The sequence below is a fragment of the Haemaphysalis longicornis genome, unplaced genomic scaffold (assembly GCF_048455015.1).
Source record: "Haemaphysalis longicornis isolate Haplotype H1 unplaced genomic scaffold, Haemaphysalis longicornis Haplotype H1 scaffold_7, whole genome shotgun sequence".
Lineage (NCBI taxonomy): Eukaryota > Metazoa > Arthropoda > Arachnida > Ixodida > Ixodidae > Haemaphysalis > Haemaphysalis longicornis.
In genome coordinates this window covers 76,817,885-76,834,573 of record NW_027526422.1, presented here as the reverse complement: position 1 = coordinate 76,834,573, position 16,689 = coordinate 76,817,885, and the positions used below count along the sequence as shown (strand labels likewise).

General features: G+C 47.3%; 1 protein-coding gene and 1 long non-coding RNA gene across 3 annotated transcripts in view; both read right to left on the bottom strand.

Moving 5' to 3' along the window:
• LOC144145998 (short-chain specific acyl-CoA dehydrogenase, mitochondrial-like) overlaps nucleotides 1–15,555 on the bottom strand; it is a 53,907-nt gene extending 38,352 nt beyond the window's left edge. The window contains exons 1-3 of one of the 2 annotated variants that reach the window (XM_077677898.1): nucleotides 15,532–15,555; nucleotides 833–976; nucleotides 196–338 (exon numbers count right to left, since the gene is read on the bottom strand). In XM_077677898.1, coding sequence (XP_077534024.1) covers nucleotides 196–338; nucleotides 833–976; nucleotides 15,532–15,550 — 306 coding nt within the window. In that variant the 5' untranslated portion in view covers nucleotides 15,551–15,555. The remainder of the gene's footprint in view (nucleotides 1–195; nucleotides 339–832; nucleotides 977–15,531) is intronic. The other variant, XM_077677899.1, reaches the window with a different exon arrangement.
• On the bottom strand, nucleotides 13,443–15,339 carry LOC144145993 (uncharacterized). The gene is made up of 3 exons (XR_013317638.1): nucleotides 15,225–15,339; nucleotides 14,346–14,479; nucleotides 13,443–13,780 (listed from the first exon to the last, which is right to left on the bottom strand). It is a non-coding gene; the product is annotated as an uncharacterized LOC144145993 (long non-coding RNA).
• Nucleotides 15,556–16,689: the final 1,134 nt, after the last annotated feature.

The following is a 16,689-nucleotide window of genomic DNA, read 5'->3' as shown; positions in this document are numbered from 1 at the left end:
ACCTGTGCATGAAATAAAACGATAAATTACAGTGGCGACACCTACACTATGCAATTTGACCAACGCTAATTAATTACGAAAGGCAAACCACAAAATTACGCCAAGTAGAAAGGAAATACAAGCCATCTCATGTGCATGCATCGGTGGGAAGGGGGTTATGATCTCGACCGTCTAGCATGTCGATGTTATTCTCACCGGTTCACGCGGGTACCTGTGCTCTTTATCGAGGACTCCTGCGATGGGCTTGAGCTCTTTCTCGGCGAACTCCCTGCACGTTTTGCGCAGCATCTCGTGCGTTTCTGGGAGCTGAACATATAGGCTCCTGACGCACTGCAACCCTGAAACGGTACGGCACGAAGCCGGTCGCACGTTGCAGTCGAAAGGTCGCAGCAAAGGAATTCGACACCAGACATCTTCAGACGCATATTAGCACGACTGGCCAGTTATTTAATTTAAAAATCGCGCATTGGCGTGTCGTAATTATAACATCTGGGATTATGCTGTGGGCGGCTAAGACTGGACCTCTAAAGTGAAAACGTATACAATCCACCCTACGGGAACCATGCGCTTGAATTCAAGGCCACCGTACTTTCCCAAAGAGCACGCACTTTAATCCCAGAGCGATACCGCGGTAGCAAAGATGCTTTGAATCTCGGGTCTGACAGGCCTACGTGTTAAGTGGCTAAAAAAATTAGGCGGGGGGGGTTTAAAGTTATCGGAGAAGAACAAACACATGGAGGCAGCTAGACTTGTCAACAACCAGTTGCTTTGGAGTTATCTCCCAGCTTCGAAAAAGCCCCTGGGAAAGAATGTGTCGGTTGCACGCACTTACGGCTGCACAGTCTGAGGGGCCGAGAAAAAGCCCGGCGAAGCACAGCAGCTGACATGACCGACAGGTATTTGAAGTGCGATGAAAAGAGCAAAGAATAGACAGCTGTTCGTACAACGGTTAATACGCTCCGCCTGCTCTGTTTTCCTGTTTTTATAGTGAACTAGAATGATCTAGTGGCGCGAACGGCGAGGAAGGGGCGTGCTCTTCTGTGTAGAAAACACCAGGTGGCGCTGCTGCGCCATCTTCGATAGAGTTCCTGTATATGCTCCCTACGGGATACAGGAACTCTAATCTTCGAAAGGCGCCGCCGCGGCAGGCTGTCGCTGTTCCGATGTTGGGTAGTAATTAACCCTTAAAAAAAAAAATGCTACTCGTGTCTGGCATTTCCGTACCTTGCTAGGAACGTTTTGTTGCAAATCTGCCCGTTTGAGCTGTAGGGAAACGGCTATAAATCGAGTTGTTTGGTGTCGTCTGCTACCTGCGCAGACGATCGATGCGAGCGTACGCGTTCGATGTGCTGCCGGCGGACAACTGCTATGTTTAATTCTTTACGAATGGATTTACTTTTTATATTTACTGTAATAAAGTCCCGGCATGAACCTACTTGTGAATTTCACTCTACAAAAGCAAATTATACCCAGTATTCACGCGTCCAGTAGCACCCGGCTGATTTTCTCAGCAGCAAAGTTTGCAATAAACAAATTACCTTCAGAGGAAACTTTCCCCAGGCACTTAGTGCTGAAGGCAGCGTCTCCAAATGTGTCGTTTGAGATCGCAGCTTCTGTGTTAGCACGTGTAATACATCACTAAACCTCCTAGTCGTCATGGCCCCTTTGCAGGCCGAACTGCTGTCAGCTTCTTGCAGCACACTGTTCGCAACAGCTAGGGAATATATGTCACCGCTTCCGCATAACACACCACGAAAAGAATGTTTGCGACGACACTTTGTCGTCATGTGGATAGAAGAGCACAGATTTCTCGTGAAAATGTCTAGCTTTTTTTTTTTTTTTCGTATCGATGTCGTATAGCGAAACGAACGTTTCGATCGTCGGCACAATTTAGCCGGCACCAGAGCTTTGAAGGAAGCTTGACTTCTTGAAGATGGCTCATTGTGAAAGCATCATTCCACAGAACTTGCGACTTCATTTGATGAGCACTGCGGAGAGAGAGCCTCGTGTTGTGGCTGGTGCACCTCATCTTTTTCGGCTCTTCAGCTTGCTTGCTGGCTGCCGAAACTGAAACTCTTGTCCGCCTTTTCCTTTGCGGCTTCCGCGTGCATGCTCCGCGCAGAATTCGAAGCACAGTCAGGCAGGATGGTAGGTACAGCACCTGGAGCCAGTGACAGCTTCCCGCGTACAAGTCGCACTTTACAGCCGTTTATTACGTGGATGTAATCACGCAATAAGCACTCGGGCTCAAAGTGGCGCTCACCAACGGCTGAAGATATGGTCAAGAGTTTGTCCAGTCTTCCCAAATTTTGTCCCCACTTTTTGCACAGTTCATCGTCCAAAGGAGCGGCGAACAAAGACGCCTTGGGAGCACCTGCAGGGTAACCACTGTGACAACCCGGAGCAAAGCAATAGGTGTCCGTCCTTCGTTTTGACATCGCGTACCCGGCCTGGCCAACCTCTATTCGACAGCACTCGCAATAACTATATTCCTGACGATTGTATACCTCTTGCTTCTGTGGAACATCACGGAAACGTAAAACACGCAGAAAATGAAAGGCCGGCCTCAGCCATAAACAGACGGAGAGTTTGTCCGACCGCGCGCCGCCAACGTATCGCACATCCGCTCGTATCGTCTGCGCCGCTAGCAGACGATTTGTTTGTAGCCGTTGCCCGATGGCTCAAACGGGTCTGATAAGCAACAAAACGTTCTTAGAAAAGTACAGGGACAACAAAAGTGAGCATCTTTCTTCCATAAAGGTTAATTACTGTACCACAGTAAAAAACGGCAGCGGCAATAGCTGGCGAGCGCCCCAAGGAACGGCCCGTGCAACCGCGGTACCGTTTTCGAAGAAGGCGCAGTGGCGCCCCTGGCGGCGGTAGACGTGCTTTGCTTCAGCCCGAACGCTGCAAAGCGCTCCCGTTCGCGCCACTGGATCAAGACATTCTAGTTCACTGTACCACCTGCCCTTCAGGGGAGGAATTAACCGACCATTTCGGCGGGTGAGGAGGAGCGCTAGGCGGATGTGACGTCACGTTTGTTCCCAGCGCTCCCGCGCGGTATGTTTAGATTTTTCCGAGTGCTGCCTACACGGCGTGCGCGCCGTAGAGATTCAAGTAGCCGCGTTGGACTTTTGCTGTCAACGCGAGTGTGGATGGTTGTCGCCCTGTCAATCGTCGTTCAACAGCTCCAGCGTCTTCTGGCTCTACGGCTGTGCAATCAGCCGTGGGCGTTCAACTGTCCACCATCGGCCGACTCAGGTGAGCGCTCCTTTTTGGCGGGTTTGCAATCAGTTCGCATATCTCCTACTGAAAAGCTCAATTGCTTTCTGCTCGCTGCAGTTATATTAGCAACGTTTACGAAACTCTTAACGGCGCGTTCTCACCGTCTTGCGTCATTGTCACTGTTTATGCTGCTCTGTTCGCCTCTGTCGGCGATCGCGAGCTGTTGACGGTTTGTTGCACGGCGCAGAAACTCGCTCGCATGCAAACCCGTCTCGCCCATGGCGTTTCTTTGTCTCTTCTTTAATGTGGCGTCATTAAAATCACTTGTTAGCCTCGAGGCTTTTTCTAGACAACGTGCCTTGTGCTAACCGTGTTGTAACGAAAATGAACTTGCAGTACGATCTATTGGTGAAGTTAGGAGCGTGACAGGACGCTGTTGGGAAGGTTTTCGTGTGTGCGTGTGTGCGTGTGGTTCGTGAGGGCGTTGTAACACACTGCTTTAGCCTGTTGCACTCGTTACTGCATCCAGCACTTTTGCTTGCCAGGAGTGCCTGCCAAGGGATGCTGACTTCGTTATGTGTTTTCATCTTTAATAGTGAGGCCAGTCGGCGTTCAATAACCAATGGAAATTCAGCGGGAACGACCCGGATAACGCAGGGCGGGCAAGAGCACTGCTTGTGTGGTCTTCTCTGTCGTTTGACCTTTTTTTACTCATCCTAGACTGTTTATTTACTGCTGCCTGAACGGTGTTTCATTCCTCATGTTCCATTTCTTTCTCTTGCAGCATCTCTTGACTGCAGTCACGGTACCCCTAGCCTGCCTGCAGCACTCATCCTGCCATTCCAGTGGGAACTAATGTTCGCAGGCCACTTGTCACAACCTAACGGGTTCCCGCACTTGCCTGGCTTGTAATTTATGGTATACTTTAGATCCACCATTGCGTTCTCACTCTGCGTACATTTCAAGTGAGGGTTTACAGTAACACGGTAGTTGATAGCCATGAAGACAGCAGCGTGTGTACTGGAAATCAAACTCAGTTATTTAGGCCAATGTCAATACCACCCTGGTCTACGTATCCATTCCAGCCTGACATTTTCAAGCACAAGTTTTTCAGTAAGTAGTGAAACAATGAAGAGGTAGGGATAGCTTATGCACTGCTTATTTACTACCTTTATTTTTTTACTGTTGAAAATGTATGGACGATGCTATATGTACCACCTAGTGAAGTCCCACCAGAAATTGTTATATGCACTATCGATATCGCGCAATCTATGAGGCAGGCTGGCGTGACCTTCGTGCAAACGGCATCGTACGTGGTTTCCGCCACGACAAAGTTTGCACTGTAGTCTTGGATGTGTAATGGGTTATGGCTGACCACAGGGCTGTTTACGGCGCCTTTCACATTCCAGTGGAGGCAGGCACAGAAATTACGTGGTCGGCCAGGACACAATACATGGTGTTGGTCAACACCGTAGATATACCGTGCCTTGGCTGCCCACGTCATTTTTTTTTTTTAGTTTTGTGTAAGCAAGTATGTATCTAGTGCCCCTATGCTGTCTATCCTTGGGTTTTGTAAACCCTCTAAATAATATCACACGGTAGCTTTATTCATCTTCATGAGATTTCTGAGGTGCCAGATTGCTCAGATCTCTCATGGTCTCCTGTGGCTGCAGGGATGTACAATGTCTGGGGTTCGATTCCTGGCTGCCGAGGCTGCATTGAATTTACAAAGCCAAAAAAATTACCTTTTGTACGCGATGTCTTGGTTTACGCTGAAGATCCTCGAGTGAGAGGTCTACTACGCTGCCCTGTGCCTCATAGTGCGAAGTGCCTTCAGTTTTACTCGATTATGCAGCAGTCAATTAATGCCTGCTCATGCAAACTCTTGAGTGCAAACGGGAGAAGGTGCGCCTACCTTGCCTTGAGCTGCTAGACCAAGTTGGCTTTTTCACACGACGTCTAAGCTGTGCGAGAAAGCCATACAAGGCTAAGAATGTTGTAAAATACGCCTTTTATGTGAAGCAGCTCATCCATAGCATTTAAAAAAAAAGCTTAAAGGAGCCATGAAGACAAAACACAAGTTGTGTTATTCGAAAGATTTCGTGTTTATAGGGCCCCCAGCGCTTGTCCGCATGCAAACGGTGCTTTATTCACTGAGAAATTAGTTAATGAAGTTAAAATTTTGATTTTCCCACTAAATGCGTTTTCGTGGTCTGCAATGACATCACAGGGCCTTGTTTACCGTTAGTGAACCTAGATGACACCACCACACCGCGGCAAGCCATTTTCTGCCCTTGGATTGTTTGTGAACAGATTTGTACCTGGCTTGTTTTGTTCATGGAGACAATCGTTTCGTGAAACATGGTACTCCCTCGACAAATACGGTCATGCAAGACATCATCACTTGCGTCAATCGGCCAATGTCGTCTGAAACAACCCCAAAGCCCCGCAGTCCTGTGCAGCTAGACCAAGCATAGTGCAACAGCAGTACGCATCGGTACTTCTCTGTTTACGTGTGCTTTCGTAACCTCCACTGTTTGTCCCACCATTCTTAGTGCTTTAAAAAGAATGTGCCCTCAATTTAAGCGCAAATAGCTCGTTCTGCAAGCTTATAAGCTCTGCCTAATTTGCGTTTGCCTTTGCCGCTCTCCGCCAATCGCAGGGCTGTCTGGTATGACATCATAGGTTCTGTTGCGAAAAATGAGCTAGTGGGTCACTTGGCCATTCCCTTTTTTCCTAATTATGTAGCTTATTTGAGCAAAGTTTACGGTAAAAGTGGTGTCAGTATGATTTTAACGAGACAATCTTTTGAATGAACCAAACTTGTGTTTTCTCTTCATGGCTCCTTTGGAACTGGGAACTTTTTACTGCAAAGCAGTATATGTCTAACCCCCCCAGTTTTCATTCCGGTGTCATCGATTTACTCGGCGCTGCTCCGGGGTTCCTCCTCACCACCGCTCACCCCTCTTTCACAACTATTTTCCCCCTCGCCTCTGCCGATTCCCCTTTGGCAAGTTACACAGTCGGCAGCTAACAGCGGTAGTGCGGTTATCAGATGATTGCGAAAAATAAACAGAAGCAGGGACTGGCGTAAAAATGCACTCATGATTACTACACTCCCTAATATGAAATATGTGCGCAGCGCGAGCTGCAGTCTTTTCGGTCATGGCGCATTTCTGCTGAGTCTCAGGAAGTGTTCGCGTTATCAGTGAACATACGGCGGCGTGGGTTACTCTGCTGCTACCTCGTAGTGCGCCGCCGCCGCCGGCCAGCATGTTGCAAATCATTTTCGAACCTCCCGCGCAATAGTCACATGGTTCGGATTAGCCCCGCACAATTGAGCAGCGAGCATGTTGCTGCATATGGTGTTTGAACCACCCGCGCAAACGTCACGTGGTTTGGATGATTAGCGGAGAATGGAACAGCGTCTGGGGAAAGTGTCAGGGGGAGGGCACTCCTTGGTGGCGGTGCATAAGACGTGTGAGGGAAAGGCAGTGAAAGAGGTGACGCCATAGCCGCACGTGTCGTACTCCCCTTCAGCCTTCGCCAGACACTCCTCTCCGTTTTCTTCCTTTCGTCCCTGCTGTGTTCGCTCACTAGGATACGTGGACAAAAACAGACGCCGCTCTCGCGAAGCCCAGGTACCGGTTACCAAAGGGCAGCCCCCTAAAACGACCGAAACTCACCGTCACTGTTGACGCTCAAATTCACTTCGCCAAATGGCTGCGAATCCCTGCCGGTAGAAGAGAAACTTCCCCAGTGGGAATGCCGGCTTGAGCCCATATTTCTTTTTGAGCTTGGAAGGCCTTCCGAGCGACATTTTCGCCGGTGTCTTTCACGCCTAAGTATGCGCCATCATCGGTGGCCGGTTTATGCGTGCACAGTTTGCGGGTAAAAAAGGGGGGTGTGCACGCACAGCTAGGCTTCTTGCCGCTGCTACTGAAATGCCGGTGGCGCTGGTGCGAGATTTAGATGTCAAAATTACATGGCTCAATGCAGTTAGTTGGCTGTCCTCCTTAATCAAGCGGTTCGGGTGGGGGTTGATGTGTTACACATACATCTTACACACACAGGAAGATCCATACGAGCGGGGAGGAAAACGTACAGCCACATCTTTGTCCTGGAGAATAGAGCTCAAGGGCTTTCAGGTTTTAAATCGTTATGTGACGGATGCATGCCGTTTGTTTGGAGGACGAAGAGCAAGAATTGAAGCGTTGGCCCGATCACAAGCGCCAATGGGCACAAAAACAACAGAAAGCTGCTGGCGGCGCCGTTACCGCACCAAGTTCACCTCTTCGAGTAGCGACAAATCCCTTCCGGATGAACAACAGCTTGCCCGCTTGGAACGCCAGCGTGAGCCAATATCACTTCAGAGGGCTATCAGGGGATATTTTCGACGGTGTCTGTGACTTTTAAGCACGTGCACATGTCTGGCTGCCGGTTTACGCGTGCGCAGGTTTGTAGTGAAGAATAGTGGGAGGGAGGAGGGGGGGCGGGCACGCGCAGCCATGGGTTTCTTGCCCGCCCTGATGGATGGAATGTCCGTTGTGCTGGTGTGAGGTTTAAACGCGGACGTTAAACGGCCCAATGGGAACTGTCCGGAGCCCTTAGTGGTACAGCGGATTGGGTTTGTATGTTAAGCTATGTTCAGACTACCGACGCAAAAGCCGCATCGTGATCTATGGACGAAAAAAATGGCATGTCACGCAGTTCGTTTGGCTGAGACGTGAAATGACGTCATTCTTTAAAGTTGTTACGACAGTTGTGGCAAGTCTGAACCCGGCGTTACACAAAGAGTAAGATGGTTACGACGCGGGAGGGACACAGGCAGGACCATGTTTATCTGCAAGAACAAAGCTTGGATCCTTCAGAGGTTCATTCAGCTAATTGGCTAGGAAGGATGCTCCATCGCAAATTACGACAAACGTGTTTTGTTTCGTGCACTCCGTGGACTGCATCCAGCTTTGCAGGTCATTCACACAGTGGAAGGGCACTCATTTTTTAATTGAAATTCAGTGCAGATGAGGTTGACAGAAAACAAAAGGACTATGCTGCACTTCAAAATAATTAACACAGAATAAAGCTTCTTCCCACCACAACGAAGCATGTAAAGTTGAGCAGCTTTATGCGGCAAAAATGGTTTAATATACCAAGTAATTCGGAGTACGAGAAACTGCCTACAAGAAACATGGTAAACCTTTCGCCAGTTCGTACCTTTCGTGTCTTGCGTTACGTGTGTACTCTTCATGCAAGTACCAAGAATTTTATCACGGTAGTTGTAGGCACACTTAGCTGCCAATTGTTGCAGGGGTCCAAGCTGAACGGAGATGCATGCCTTCTGTGAACGAAACGTTCGACATCCTTCTGAAGTGCAGCCGTACAGTAACAAAGGAAAACTGCACACCTTTGTGGGAAACTTGGAAGTAAGGAAATAAGAAAAATTTGTCCTTCGGAATTGTTGTCAAACATTTTCATCGCAGAAGCTTGCTCCGTCTTGGGTGTTACCCCGTTTGTCCTAGATGAGTTTTGTAGTAGAAATTGTACATTTTTGTCTAGTGGGTTTCACAAAGCGATCAGGGTGATAAGCAAAAGCACCTCAATAAGAAACGCTTCCCGTGGTCGTAATGGAACCAGCATCCCTTGCATTATGAAACCATTGTCTGTCAGACTGCGCCATTCTGACACGGTCGAAGCAGTTTAGATTTCGGACTTTGACTCAAGTTGCAAGAGTGAAAGCTTCGAGTTAAGGAGGCACATCGGTCTTTGATCAAAAACATTATTTTTACAGGTATGACAATAAATTTTGGGGGACATGTAGTTTTTCATTCTGAATATAGCTATCAAATTTGTTTCTGTGTAATGCGATTATATTCAAATTTATTTGGATTTTTATGTTTGATTTTACGACAGCCTTTATAAAAAAAAACTGCTGGAGGGACGCTGCTGAACAAAGTACCAGTGAACTGTGCACAAGTCAAGGAGTGCAATAATACTAACATTATCATTCTGTAGCAGAGGTTACAACCATTTGAAGTTTGGGCCTAGAAGGTGGGAACCAGAAAAACTGGTGTTGCCGTCCAGGCCCAAACTCCAAACAGCTGTTACTTCCGCCACAGACCATATATTATGATAATGTTAGTCTTATGGCAGTCAGTCCTTGATTTGTGCACAGTTCACCGGTACATTGTTCAGCTGCATCCCTCCAGCAGTTTTTTTACACGCTCTCTCTTTACCTTCTTTTTTTACTGCTTTTCATCTTTTTTTCCCATTGTTCCCCTTCCCCACGTGTAGGAAAGCAAACTAGGCCACAGCCTGGTTGACATTCCTGCCTTTCCTTTACTTTTATTCCGTCCTTCCTTCCTTACAAAGGCTGTCAAAAAATCAAACATAAAAATCCAAATAAGTTCGAATATAGTTGTTTTACACAGAAAGAAATTTCATATCTACAGTTTCAATGAAAAATTACACCTATCCCTCGATTTTTATCGTCCTAACTTTAAAACCCATGTTTTTTTGGTTTAAGACCAGTGTGCCCCCTTAAAAAAAATAATTTGATTTTTGGTAGACAGCTCGGTAAAAGACCTCCTAAAAGCAAAGATTGAGGTGTGTTTCCACCATACTACTCTAGGGTGCTGGTGGCAACTGCCCGGGATGAACCTCTTTTAAACTTGATTTCAGGAAATGAGTGAAGGTCAATCCCCTTTTACGGTGGGGCGCTACATGAATGGTTCATTTTTAGCCACTAGATCCAAATGTCATGTCTTCATCTTCTCTTTAAGGGGTTTTGGCACCTCCCCTTAAGGGTGATTGACCTTGACTTGTGACAGCCACGCAGCACTTTTTCCATTTGTAACATCCTGCCCATTTGCAGTCCCACTTCCAGTTTGGTTCCTCCTACTGTGCACTGTGGAGTACAGACTACTGGGTGGTAGTAGTGTCGCCAGCAAGCAGTCCTCTAGCTCCCACGTTGCTGTTCATCTATTCCATCCAGCCACACGCCTGGTTGACGGGAAAGTACAGTGGCTACTAAGACTCCCAACCCTTAATTTCGTCCATTTGCCTTATTCTCCCTCCCTGTTCGGCTGTGTGGGAAGGTTCAGACGCAACTGCTGTGCTCCTCTACTGCTCCCTTTCCTGTCCAGACAGTGCCTCTCCAGATTTCCTTCTCTGCAATAGGCATGTGCAAATCTGTGGCTGTTGTCAGTTTCATCATTGCTCCTTGCTCTCCGTTACTTGTTCTTTCATGTGTTCATTAATTGACATAATTACAAGTAAAAAAACATGCACCCCTTTGTCTTACGACAACAATGGTTAACTCGGTTTTCTCGTGATGGATTCCTTGCTTTATTGTCATCTGAGCTTAAACATTGACTCGTTGAGCTATCACTTTGACTTGCACGCAGTTTGGACTTTTGTTCGCAGTGGCTTTGAAACTTCGCCGCTTGATTTTGCATGACGAAAGCTTCGCATTCAACTGCCGTCGTCGTTAGATTGCGAGGTACACTATTTTTGTCTAATTTCAGGACCCTCACGAATCAGGACCCTCACACCGCGAGGGTCCTGATTCGTTTCTGACTACAGGAAGCGTTTTATTTTCTGCACTTCTTCACCCACGATCACTATCATTGTCAGAGAAAGTTGGCTTTTCTGCAATGCCTTTTTGGCATGGCATATTCCACTGGTGAGACAAAGAGTTTTGCCAGTGAGTAGCAATCTGCACCTATTTAGAGCCATACAATACTGAGCAAGCACCCTTTGGTCCTTCCTGTCTTGTGCTAGCAGTCTCGTCATCTAACACATAAAGGTGCTCTCGACTTTTGTCCACACTTTTCACTTATCCCACAAACTGACCCAAACTCTTTTGTTGATTTCCAGTTGTGCACGTCACATTTGCATTCAGGGTCACCTTGGGGCAGATAAGTGCCTGTTTGTATTTTTATCAAGTGGTATTAGCCACAAAGCATGCTTTGCACTCTTGCGTGAGCAGCGTTATGGGGCCTTGTTGCATGTCCAGCAAGTGATGTGATGCCATGTCAATAAACATTCTTCAGTGTTTGTGACGACTTTGGTGTTTTAATTTTCTTGGCTTCACTTTCACATAGTAAGAGTTCCTATCCATCAAGAAGCATACACTTACAAATGCTAGGTATTCTTTTTTTTTTCTTGGAGGTGACATTTACAGTTTCCTTGGCAACACAGCATAACATCAAAACAAACAAAACCAACTAAAATGGCAAATTTGGCGTATTTTTAAAAATAATAAACAGTGCAAAAACAACAAAGCACGGGAGAGAGAGAGAGAGCACGAAAAGTGACAGCACTGCCTGTTTGTACTGTTTTGTTGTTTTCGTGCTAAAAATTTTCAAATAAATAAATATGCAAGTAATGCAGATAAAGAAGGGTAACTTTTTATTCGAGCTCATTCCTTGGACATACAAGTACATTTCTTGAATCAATTGCTGGAATCCTGGATGCAATTTTCGATATTAGACAAGCACTGGATTCTCGAAGGGACACAACAGTAAGTTGGTTCAATTCTTATTTGCAGTTGCATAGTGCAGTTTCACCAGTACAAAACATTTTGGCCAGTCCAAAGCATTGGTTTAGGTAGAACAAAAAAATGCCTGTGTGCCAAGTTTTCGAAGCATGTCAAAAGATTCATAGGTGGCCTGACTTAACCTATAGCCCTCCACTGCAGTACACCTCATAGTTGGCCCAAGCTATGCCGAGCTTTGCCACGTGAAACCTAAAAAGTCGAATTTTGACGTTTACAGCTACGCTGTGCAATGTATATAGCCAAGCATAATTTACTCTTCAGTATTTTGGCTCTATCCAGGTTTTCTGTTTATTACACCACAATCAAAGTGCGCAGTCAGTGTTGAAGTGATGAGAGTCAACCCATTCAGGTTGAAAGCACGAAATGCTCTCCAACAGAAATGGCAGTCTTCACATGTGATCAAATACATAGTTCTTTAACACTAAACAAGGGCAATGCAGAATGCCAGGAGCGTAAAATATACTCGACGAGGTGCAGTTGGCCAGTGTGTAATTTAAGCAGCATTGTTTTAAGACAAACGGGGATTGGTGAAACAGCCGTGAGCTTCTGACAGCAGCTATCATCGTGACTGGCCAATTCACCTGAGTGGGGATGTTATGGCTATGTGTTGTAGCTTGAGCGTGTGACCTAATGAATCGCCAAGAAATTTCAAACTCATAGTATCTCGGGTTGCTTGTACCTCTGGACGTTTTTTCAGTTTAAGGTCACAATGCGCTCCCTGGGTCCACCTTTAGTCAGCTAGAGCCACTGAGCTATAGTGGTGTCAAGGATGTAATGCTGGATTTGCACTAGGGACGTCCTGGGTTTGGTTCCCATGCGGTTTCAACTCTTCCCAAAGTTGTTTTGAACTCAATTCACTCTTTGCACTGCCGGCCAATCTAGGAGCTGTTGTGCTAGCACAGACAGTGGATAGTGGCTGCTTAGTCAATGGGCCACATATTGCTTTCGCGTTGATAAGGTAGCGTTTTCAAGATTATGTGTTATGGTCGGCTACAGTTGCTACATTTAGGGTGCTTAAATCCGACCATGTGCAAGTTGCAGGCCTGTGATAAATAGGTACAGGTGATTATCTAGATGCACAAAACTGCGCTTACTGTCAAGGCATGCCGTGAATTTGTTGGTGGAATGGACATTTACAAACATGCATTGGCATGGTTTACACTGCAGCAAAAAATTGAGGCTCCCTATATGATGACAAAAAAGGTGCATTGTACGATTGGACTACGGTAGCGTTGTCTATGGGTCAGCCACTAAAACATTCCTCAGAATGCTGGACCCTGTGCATCATCTAGGGCTCCGTTTGGCGTGTGGTGCCTTCCGGACTAATCCAGTTGAAAGCATGTATGTGGAGTGCAATAAATGGAACCTACAACGCCAGCAAGCATACACAGATCTCCTTTATGCTTTTAAAATTTCATCCATGCCTCGCCATCCTTTTAAATCAGTTTTTCATGACACATCGATGACTGAACTCCTTTAAAATCAAACATCGTTCTCTGCGCCCTTCTCTTAGAGTTAGAGAGGAAGCGTCAGAGCTTGCTGTCTCCTTTTTAGATACAATCCAAAGTTCTCTAACATATTTTATAGCACCATGGCATCTCCGCCCTGTATCATGCGACACATCTTTCACACACGTAGATAAAAACCGAGCTCCCACATGTGCAAATCTGCAGCACTTCTTGTATTTGCAGCAGAAGCATCAGTGTTCTGAATTTTATACGGATAACATGACAATTCCAACAGGGACAAGACCACTTTGTTTTGGGGAGCTTTACCCAAAAAGACCATGGCACTTGGCAACGAAAAGAGCCCCAGCAGAAAACAGAGCAAGGCCTCACGGCTTGTAGAGGATGCCCTCATGGTAGAATGAATGATCCAGCAGTAACTGCCTGACATCATGTGATTTCGATTGCCGAGGCGTCTTCACCGCCGCTGTGTTGGCATTGAAGGAAGGTGACAGGAAAGTGTCCACAAAGTCGTGCGCCAAGGCTACTATTCCTGTTGACAATGTCCAGACAAAAGCCAAAATTACTACTAAACTAGTTTTCTGCACAACAAAGAGGTCACTTTCTTGCTTTGCCAGAGTTAATAACTTGCCCTTAAATAATCCATGCACAACGTACCTTCATCACAGATGGGTTTGGGTGCATCAAATTATTTGTTATACAGAACCTTTTTTACTGCACTAAGCAGTGCGAACTCGCAGGAAGCAGTTTTATTTCGTGTAAAGTATTTCCAAGAGCAACGCAATCACTTTTTTCTCTGTCTACCTTACTCATACTATCAATTCTTAAATTTATACCAGCAAATAGATAACAAATAGAAGGAAGAACACAATTCTGCACACGAGATATCCCCAGCTGTTCATTGCTTTGATACTCGCAGAAAGACTTGTAACGGTCAAGCTGGCATAGATCCGTAGATCGTTTGGTTTTGTTTTCACTGGCAGGCATTTCCAGTACACACGCTGCTGTCTTCATGGCTATCTACTGCCACGTTAGTGTAAACACTCGCTTTAAATGTACGCACAGCGTGAGAACGCAATGGTGGATCTAAAGTATACCATAAATTACAAGCCAGGCAAGTGCGGGAACCCGTTAGGTTGTGACAAGTGGCCTGCGAACATTAGTTCCCACTGGAATGGCAGGATAAGTGCTGCAGGCAGGCTAGGGGCACCGCGACTGCAGTCAAAAGATGCTGCAAGAGAAAGAAATGGAACATGAGGAATGAAACACCGTTGGTTACAACGCCCTCACGAACCACACGCACACACGCACACACGAAAACCTTCCCAACAGCGTCCTGTCACGCTCCTAACTTCACCAATAGATCGTACTGCAAGTTCATTTTCGTTACAACACGGTTAGCACAAGGCACGTTGTCTAGAAAAAGCCTCGAGGCTAACAAGTGATTTTAATGACGCCACATTAAAGAAGAGACAAAGAAACGACATGGGCGAGACGGGTTTGCATGCGAGCGAGTTTCTGCGCCGTGCAACAAACCGTCAACAGCTCGCGATCGCCGACAGAGGCGAACAGAGCAGCATAAACAGTGACAATGACGCAAGACCCGCCGCGGTGGCTCAGTGGCTAAGGCGTTGCGCTGCTGAGCACGAGGTCGCGGGTTCGTTTCCCGGCCGCGGCGGCCGCTTTTCTGATGGAGGCGAAAAGCAAAAACGCCCGTGTGTACGAGATTTCGGCGCACGTTAAAGATCCCCAGGTGGTCAAAATTAATCCGGAGCCCTCCACTACGGCGCGCCTCATCGCCTGCGTTGCGTCGGCGCGTTAAACCCTACAATCAGACAATGACGCAAGACGGTGAGAACGCGCCGTTAAGAGTTTCGTAAACGTCGCTAATATAACTGCAGCGAGCAGAAAGCAATTGAGCTTTTCAGTAGGAGATATGCGAACTGATTGCAAACCCGCCAAAAAGGAGCGCTCACCTGAGTCGGCCGATGGTGGACAGTTGAACGCCCACGGCTGATTGCACAGCCGTAGAGCCAGAAGACGCTGGAGCTGTTGAACGACGATTGACAGGGAGACAACCATTCACACTTGCGTTGACAGCAAAAGTCCAACGCGGCTACTTGAGTCTCTACGGCGCGCACGCTGTGTAGGCAGCACTCGGAAAAATGTAAACATACCGCGCGGGAGCGCTGTGAACAAACGTGACGTCACATCCGCCTAGCGCTCATCCTCACCCGCCGAAACGGTCGGTTAATTCCTCCCCTGAAGGGCAGGTCACTGTACCTGTTTTCCTGCAATGCATTAGCACATGGTTGTCCGCTGACTTGTAACAATGCCGTCAAAAGAATCCAAAAAACACTTAAAAATATTCTAATGCTTCGAACAGAAATGCGCATTATTGAACCCTGCCTTAAACAACAGAAACAAAATCTCTAAAAATTTTTTTTATGTCGGAAGCAATTTAATGGGAAGTCAAAGAAATGACCCGAATCAAGCGCCGTCATTTGTGGCCGCAAATCTCGGTTGCGTTGCGTAAAACATAGAGTTCTATGACGTAAAAGTACGTACGTACAGAGTTCACGTACACAAACGTGAAAAGTACACAAATGATCGATCGCGCCAGCAGACAAGCCCAAGCAGCGTACAGCAGACAACCGGGCACGCGCCGTCCCGTTGTACGCTGCTGGGAGCAACAGCGTTTGTGCGTCGAGATTCTTCGTACCAGGCTGAACGAGGCAGCATGTTCCGGCACACATCCCATGTGCGCGGTGACCTTATATCCCCTGCGGTATATATTCGCCGATACCCAGTCAATCTTCTTTCTTCTTTTTAAACTTGGCGCTCTTTGTTGCACCCGAACTCGTCCACGCAACATCCGCCACGCACGGGCACCTGATGTAGTTTTTGTGTGTAGGTCCAGCCCAGCCCTGTACGCAGCGGCTGGCATGCAGACAAGCGCGACAAGGAGGTTCCTGGTGGCCTGAAACGGGCAGTGGGCCTTTATATACTTCAAAAACTCTCACGGCCTATTTTAAAGCAAATCTTGCTACCTCTACCAGCCAACGGTTCTTTCGCGGCGTGCGGGACAATAAACTCCCAACGCGGCGGAGGCGGGGGGGAGGGGGGGGGGGCACGCTGTAGATGGCGCGGCGAATTTACCCACTCCCCGTTCGGAGGTACCGGCTCGCCGGCGGGCGCGTCGGCGGTACGGCTTTGTCGTCTGCTTTAGAGACGGTTGTTTTGGGCCTGTTTTGACGCAGCTTCGCGCCCACTTAGCGCTTTTTTCGCACGGCTTGATTAACTAGTTCGACAACACCTCCGGCGAAACCCGGACCCGACGGAATTAAGTGGTCGTACGGCAAAAATACGTTAAGGATTGATTTGTAGGGTGGGAAAACAAAATGTAGAAACCACATACAGGCACCTGGCCGCTAGAGAAAC